Source organism: Enoplosus armatus, chromosome 14, assembly GCF_043641665.1.
Source record: "Enoplosus armatus isolate fEnoArm2 chromosome 14, fEnoArm2.hap1, whole genome shotgun sequence".
In the NCBI taxonomy this organism is placed as follows: domain Eukaryota; kingdom Metazoa; phylum Chordata; class Actinopteri; order Centrarchiformes; family Enoplosidae; genus Enoplosus; species Enoplosus armatus.
The window spans coordinates 4,861,853-4,869,845 of NC_092193.1; the positions used below are offsets into that span (position 1 = coordinate 4,861,853).

A 7,993-nucleotide genomic window follows, 5' to 3' on the forward strand; every position below is an offset into this window, starting at 1 on the left:
TAAATTCATTGCTGTCTGTCAGTTTACTTGGGAAGTCCATTTGATAAATGGAGCATAAAATGGTGAAAATCACACATCAACATCACCACTGAAATCGCATCCGATTCTTGGGCCAAGGGCTGCATCTGCGCTAGATTTCAACCAAAGTCCTTTGTAACTCTTTAATATATATATTGCTGCTAAGCAGTGACACTGGTGAAAACAGAAACCACTTCTTATTTGTGTTCATGGAAGCAGTGAAGAAATAACGTCGAGTGGTCCTTCTTTTGGCCTGTAGGTAAAAATCTTTAGCAGCGTGTGAAATGTCTAACATGTAGGCAGCAGTGTTTATCTACTCATTGAACATATGTAAAACTTACACCAGGAAATAGATTATACCTGTCCAACAGCAGCAGAAACCGCAGCGGATGATGAGAAAGGAAATTAAAGCAGGCTGATGAAGACTCTTGAGATGTGCCCCAAAGATCATAGACATGATATGGACACACTACAATAGCTCAAAATCTGTTCACTGCCACGGTGTTTCAGCTGATGAGGGGCAAGACATGGGGAGACAAATACAATTTATCGTGACAGTTAATCATTTCTGTTAATCTGTGTGTCACGGGCTGCTGATCAGAGTCTTAGAGTTATAAGGGGATTCATTTGGAAATGTACAGAGACAAAGGCAATGAGATGAATACAAATAGAGTGATACAAAAGGATATTATGAAAAGTGCTCGCCTGTCATTTTAGTCTCTGACACTTTCCCTCTTTCTCTCTCTGTCTCTCTCTTCCTCTCTTCCAGGTTGGGTGGAGCAGGAGACGTATTATTAACATTCAGAAAATGTCAGTTTGAATTGAGTGTGTGTGAGTGTGTGTGTGTGTGTGGGTGTATGTGTGTGTTTGTGCGTGCTTGTGAGGGTAGAACTGGTTATGTGTCTGTCAGTTGTAATATTGCATGGATCAGTTCACAAATCTGATTATCATAAAAATACTGCTGAAAATAGGCTTTTGATTGTGCCTCGAGTTTTTCCCTTTTTGTTTTCTCAGAGAACATTTCCAGCAGAACAATGGTAATGTATACCTATGTGCCTTACATAAACTGTTACCAAAGTGTCGTATCATGGCCTGTTTGGCTATAGAGGAACACCAAATGTTGCTCATCATGTGAAATGTACCAAATAAAATATATTCCAAAATAATCCTGGCCATCGTTTTAATTGTTTTTCATTGATTTTGTGGTCAGTATCAATCCTTATTGCTATTATTGCACAATAATCCTCTTGAGTTTGTTGATGGTGAGACCATAAACTCCATTTCAATATGTGGGGCACCACATGTACCAAACCACATATTATTTTCTACTAATCAACCTTAATACATTTAACATTTTCAACCACATCACAACCTTACTGGCTCCAAATTCAAGTCAGATCTGGCTTTGTATGTAAGTGGATGAACTGATGCTACACAATGCTGCACAGGCCATAATAAAGGCAGATATTTCAGCTAATATATTAGCTTATAACAGATGTATCAATATCAGTATATATGCCAGCTAATAAGTATAGTAACGAGAAATTGGAGCGCAACATTTCCAAAGATATGACTGAGGAAATTTAGAAATTTTATTTAGTTTAGATTTAGAGTGTTCTGCTCCATACATATTTGGTCACAATTATTTAACACTCTTATCAAAAAAGTTGTGCGTTTATGTTAAAAAACAAATATCATCCCCTATACATTGTTTCATGTTACATATACATGTAAACTCTAAACTACCAATACTGGTATCAGCCTCAAAAACCCAGTGTCATTCAGGCTCTGTCTACGCTCATATTTTCCTGATGTAATCATGCATTATGTATGTCCTCATGTTTTCTATCCACTGGACACTTGTTACCTTACCGTCAAAATAGTCAAGAATAAATAGAATAAACCAGCTCTTTCTGTAAGCTATTTCTTCAGAAATCTTTAAATATAAAGTTAAATGAAATGTCAAAACTATTAAAAAAAATAGATGGAAGGGGTTTTAACTCTCATATAAGCAACATAAACCTTGTCTTGAGTCCTTTGTGGTCCCCTCTTATACTTTATGCAACATTAATATGGGATCAGGCCATTGGAAACCCAGTCAAAGGCTGCTTCTAGGCATCATTAACCTTACTACCTGTTTGCTGTCTGTGTGAGTGTGTATGTAGATGTCTGACTGTGTGTGTGGCTCTTTTCAATACTTGAAAAAATGAATTCCCGTTGTATACATTTATTTTTCCTGACAGTGGATATGGGAGCCGCTGCATGTTTTCTCAGTGTCACATTGACCATTCTATTGCTGCAAGGTTGAATACTCAATACTAAAATTGGGGCTCCATCTTTGAGTTGGGTTGAAATTTCTTTTCCTCATCTGAAGGTTTTCTTGTGATTTTTCTCTTGTCTTCCCTTGGGGTCTTTTTGTGTCATATCCTTGTGTTTGTTGCCAGTTACTTTCATTATTGGTTCATGTGCTTATTCTTCTTTTCGATTAACTGATTAATCATTTGATCTACCACATAGGACAAAGAAACGCAGAAAATTCTCACAGCTGAGACGCTGGAAACCAGAGAATGTTTGGCATGTTTGCTTTCAAAAATAATTAAATGATGACTGTGACTGCCAATACATTTTTGATGATCAACTAATTGATTAATAAACCAGGCTAATCGTTTCAGCTCTAAACTAACAACAGTGTAACAGACTGTCCTGTATTTTCTTATTAAACCTGCCCAGTAAGGTGAACCCATGATTCTCAGTTACAATAGAACTACAAGTAGTAGTTTCTTTTATTGAAACGTATCTGTGTTATTTATTCATTTGTACGCTGTATTTATTTATTTATTTATTTATTGCCATCTATTGCAGCTGGAAAGAGGGAGAGACAATAGACACATTTCTTCACTGGAGCACCATAATGAAAATATTTGGTGGGGGCGTCACTGAGAAAAGAGCCCTGTGGAAATCTGCCATTAATCACCGTCCTCACCTCACTGTGACCGAGCCTGACCTTCTCACAACAGCCCTTCAAGGTTTTAACCGGTCGGAAGAACAACATCCGGCTACGTCACTTCCGTCCACTGCCTGTCAAACATGGCGCTGCTTCTAAGGTCAGTACATCTGTGCTACATAATGTTTAGGCTCGGGGAAAGCTTTTTGTGTCGTTTCTCGGGGTTATCATGTCTAATAGACGTATTTACATCACAGTAACGTTACAGCCGAGGACAATCCGCCCGATTGTGACATTGTACCTTGGTTTATTATCCTTTTTTAGCGTGAACATGGCGCGACACAGCGCTAGCTGACGTTAGCTAGCGGGCTAACGCTAGTTGTGTTTGAATGCTAATAGAGAGTGAACTTTGGCTCTGACCATAATTAATGACGGACTCAGAAGGTGTTATTCGCTGCCTGTAGCCTTCACATGGGCTTTGAATGAAACAAACGTAATTCGCAGTTAAGATAGGCTTTCCTATCGGAATGTTTGCTCTGGTTTAGCTTGGAGCTAACTGGCACATTACATTGCTCAACTTTCGTGCTTTTAGAAAGTAAACTGTGTGAATTATGTTCACTTCATTGACCTTTGGTGGCTGTTGAAGGCAATCACAGCGCCTCGCAGGCTCATTAAACCAATGTTTGTCACTGTTCCTAGAAGTTAGTTTATTCTTTCTTTTCACCGGAAAGACTTAAGCACTGATGGCTGCTCCTTCCTTATCAAACTTTAATCGTCTCCATCAGATTCATTTGAGATTGCCTGGATTGCTCAGTACTGGAGTTAGCATTGTTGTAGTCTGTAACTCATTAACGGAAGACCTTCCTCCAATATTGATATGTATCTGTTTAGTGCAGCTGAATGGGTGTTTTAGAAATCATGCTGTCAGATATATGAAAACAAGTGCTTTGTGTTGGTGTAGACAGCATCATTTAAATCATTATTCACAGTATAAAAAAATGATTCATCAGTAGATGAAAGTAAGTACTGAAACAGTCCTATTATTAAAAGAATTATCCACATGGAAAGTTGATGTGTATTCGATACGGTATGTTTACTTTTTTCTCCTTTACTTGACTGCAGACAGAAAAATTCCTGTTAGCAAGGAAGGGCTTAATTCTAACTCTTCTTTTTTGTATTCAGGACGTTGGCCCGCCAGGGTGTCTGTGTCTCCAGACCACACTACAGTGTCCTCTACAGACAGTGAGTTGTGTGTGTGTGTGTGTGCTTGTGATAGAAAGAAAGAGGGCGAGAACACTGTGGTTCACATACATATGCTGCTACAACTCATAGTAATGATGCAGATACTTTATGTATTGTAAACTTCCTGTTTTCTCTCCACTACAGTGCTGCTCCAATGGGAACCACAGCTAAGGAGGAGATGAACAAGTTTTGGTCCAAAAATGCCAAACTAAACAGACCCATGTCTCCTCATCTCACCATTTACAAGTATGTGCTGTGTGCCACATGCAGTATAGTGTGCCTTGTTCAGAAAATAATCTCAAGTGAAGGGTGGAGATGACTCAGTTGTTCTAGTGAAATCGTACGCTCCATTTGTGTTTTATAATTCCATTTTAATATTTTCAAATTCAATAAAAATCCACTGCAACGCATTATCCAAGTTGAAAACACGGTGTTACTGTTAAAGTCAATTTGCGGATCATGCAGTCTTTTCATTCCGTTTATGCTTATAAAACAGCGGGACAAGCCACCATTACCAGAGATTTTCATCTCTTTGGATACATTTAGTGCCATGAACACCTTGATGTTAGGAAGGCAGTTATTAGAATCCAACAGTCTGCAATGAAGTCAACCTTTTTATTCAGTATGTGCCTTGTAACTTCTCACTAACTTTTCTTCCTTTCTCATTTTTTTAAATTGGCATTTCTCTGTCATCTGGGATCATTGTTCTTATGGCTAATCTATGTCAGTGCACACTTGCACTCCTAACCATTGATTCCTACTCTTTCACCTTTTTTAAGTTATTTATATAAGAACATTAACTTAATTTCTAACTGTACACGCAGACATTGGAAACCAGTAAGCAAGAGTGTCAACTGTCATCTACTTTCATTTTAAAATTAAAAAGAAAATCTCCCATGGCTTGCAGCTTTGCCTTGTGAGTCTCAAACACTTTGGGTTATCATTGCTGCCTGCAGCTGAAAAATGGAACAGTCCTTCTTTTGTTTCTGTACTATGTTGCAGTGATGCTACTTGCCGATGACAGCCTGAGCCTAACCTGAAACAAAACTGTCAAGTAAAAAGTCAGTGATGGCTCAATGCTTTGACTTTTGGTTTGGAGTGTGTTTAAACCACATATATATCTGCCATTATAGTAAATGTGTTGCGTTCTTTTTGTGTTTCAGGTGGTCTGTCCCCATGATGATGTCCATCACATTCAGAGGAACTGGAGTGGGGCTCAGTGGAGGTACACATCGTTTTTTTTTCTTTCTTATCCATGTGTAGATATGCTGGTGAATATTATTTTAAAGTTAGTTTCGTCCTGAAAATACCCAGATTGTCCCTCATAGAAAAAAACAAACAAAAAACGCTCCATGATACATGGGAGTGTTTTATGTTATTATTCTAACATCGAAGTGAAGCTATTCTACTGCCGCTGTCAGCTTTTAATTGACCCTGAAAATCTCTTCAGGGCATTTTAGTTCATCACTATTGATTTCTGCTAAGAGCATTTACTGGCATTACAAAACAGAAGTTGTTCAATACAATTCAACCCTTTGCATGTGAAAATCAAGTCTACCACTGGACTGCTAACAGCTTTTAGTCATTTGCTTGGTGTAAAGGTTGAGTCTGTGCTATTGTACATCAGTACTGTTGACCTTGATGTACCATGCTGTAAAAGCTGGGTCCAATTTAGTTTATGTTAATGGATTCAGTAAAGGTCAGCGCCATCAACTGCCAGTTTAAAAACAGTCACTCGCTATGTCTCATCTTTCAATCACATGTGCTTAATCACAGTGTCTGAAATGAACTTTCTGGCTCCCTTGCAAAGGGCTTGCAAGTTAAAAATATCACCTGCTGAGAGTAATTTTTACAAGCCACATTGATTTATATGAATTTTTCATTGTAATGTTTAGATATCCTGCCGCTACTGTCAATGCTATTTTGCATTTGGAATTAAAACTCAGAGTTAATTTAATGTTTTGATTTTAGCGGTTGTTTATTCACACATTGCCAACTCTGCTTTTTGTCTGTACATTGATACACACCTCCTATGTGTTTCCACAAGGAAAGTTCCTTCTACCATTAGGCCTTTTAATCATCCAGACAGCACAGAAAGAGAAACCCAGACAGAACCATTGAGTGCATTTCATTGTAACAGGCATCCACCGAGGAGCCTATTTGGTACAGAGCCATCGTTTGGCCTTCGTTTAATTGAGTCAGCAGGGAAAAAAGTCTTAACATAACTGAGACATTCAGATGTGTAAAAAAAAAAAAAATGGTATGGTGACTCACACCAATCTAGCAACGACAAATGGTAGTAGAATGTTCATCCTTGACGTGTTCATTTCTCACTTACTGCTTTCTCTCTAAATGGCATGAATGCGCAACATTTTTCATTCACATACACACCTTGTCCAATCTCCGGTCTCATTACCTCTGTCTGTGTCTAGCTATCTCAGCCTTTGCCACTGCTGCGCTGGTATTACCGGGAAATTATCCCTACTACCTGGACTTGATCCACTCGCTCTCCGTCGGCCCCTTTCTCATTGGGTTGGCCAAGTTCGGCCTCGCTTTCCCCGTATCTTACCACACCTATAACGGCATCCGTCACTTGGTAAGACTTACTAATTTCATTCATAGACTTAGCAAATGTTTGCCTTTTCTTTCTCCTCCATGCTAGGTTATATTTGGGTTTCTTGGTGGTTTGTTGCCGTTAGTGTCTGGACTCCTCAGCTTAAGCTTTTTTAAGGGAAAAAGATCTCTGTGCAATTTGTTACATTTTTCATTTTTATCATGTTTGCTCATTTTACTAATTTTCATAGAAGATTTATAAGCTGATAATGTTTCTTACGCCAAATGTTTCTCTCTCTTTTTTCTCTTGTTTGTTTGTTATTATTTAAATCAGTGGTGGGACATTGGCAAGGGCTTCAGAATCCCAGAGGTCTACCGCACCGGCTACACAGTTATTGGTCTGTCCGTCATCACCTCTATAGCCCTGGCTATGCTCTGAGCACAGGACAAGAAGAGATGAGCAGAAAAGAAAGGAGAGGATGGAGTCAAAGGGGTTGTGGACTCGATTCACTGTGGGAGTTTTGTGTATATGTTCTGTTCTGGCCTACAACAGGCCCCATTTCATCAAAGTATTAAATAAAGGATTATATTATGCTGTACGCAGAAAAGGTGTTGTGATGTTTTGTCCCTTTTGAATTAATTATACTTTGAAAAGCTTTGGGGTCATCAAATGCAGCAAGAGTGCAAAGTGCATGCAAATGTGACCCAGTTTATTTCACACTTGTTCTCAGTGTGAACAACAACCGGCGGCTAAAATCAGACGTGTCCTACATGTTACATCCTTATGTAATTTGTCTAATAGTGCTGTGACGTCAAATTCATTAATCATTTCTTTTTTTTTTTTTTTGCCCTAAGTGCTCAGTCACTGCCAGCCCAAACCAATGTGCCTGCCGGTTTGTCTCTGTGCACAGCAATGTGTGTTTGTGTATATAGAGCGGCTGTTTACTGTAGGCTGTCATTCATATTTTACCTTCTCCAGGCCACAGCTGCTCAGATGCATTTTTAACAACAGGAAAGAGAGGGGCTGAAATGTGGAGAGGCAGCCTAGTGGTGGAAGCGGTGTGTGTGTGTGTGTGTGTGTGTGAGAGAGTGTGTGTGGTGTGTGTGTGTGTGTGAACAGGCTCCTCACTGGCAGCCTGCCTCAGGCCTTACCTCCCACTGAGCCACACAGGAGCTACACACTGCACCTGAACAGCTTTTGTCCTGCAGTGTGAATAAAAGCAAGCCGTGATGTAA

General features: G+C 39.2%; 2 protein-coding genes across 5 annotated transcripts in view; both read left to right on the forward strand.

Annotated features, from left to right (window-relative positions):
- Positions 1-1,184, forward strand: part of atp1a2a (ATPase Na+/K+ transporting subunit alpha 2a) — a 36,217-nt gene extending 35,033 nt beyond the window's left edge. For all 3 annotated transcript variants that reach the window (XM_070918280.1, XM_070918281.1, XM_070918279.1), the window contains exon 24: positions 788-1,184. In XM_070918280.1, coding sequence (XP_070774381.1) covers positions 788-816 — 29 coding nt within the window. In that variant the 3' untranslated portion in view covers positions 817-1,184. The remainder of the gene's footprint in view (positions 1-787) is intronic.
- A 1,914-nt stretch (positions 1,185-3,098) lies between these two features.
- sdhc (succinate dehydrogenase complex, subunit C, integral membrane protein) lies at positions 3,099-7,356 on the forward strand. 2 transcript variants are annotated; one of them, XM_070919019.1, is made up of 6 exons: positions 3,099-3,122; positions 4,145-4,204; positions 4,349-4,450; positions 5,368-5,429; positions 6,637-6,800; positions 7,092-7,356. In XM_070919019.1, the coding sequence occupies exons 1-6, from the start codon at positions 3,106-3,108 to the stop codon at positions 7,194-7,196; spliced, it is 510 nt and encodes a 169-aa protein (XP_070775120.1). In that variant the 5' UTR covers positions 3,099-3,105; the 3' UTR covers positions 7,197-7,356. The 2 variants fall into 2 exon arrangements, with proteins under 2 accessions (XP_070775120.1, XP_070775121.1); XM_070919020.1 differs by lacking the exons at positions 3,099-3,122; positions 4,145-4,204 and having other exon boundaries at positions 4,335-4,450; positions 5,368-5,423.
- The last annotated feature ends 637 nt before the right edge of the window (positions 7,357-7,993 follow it).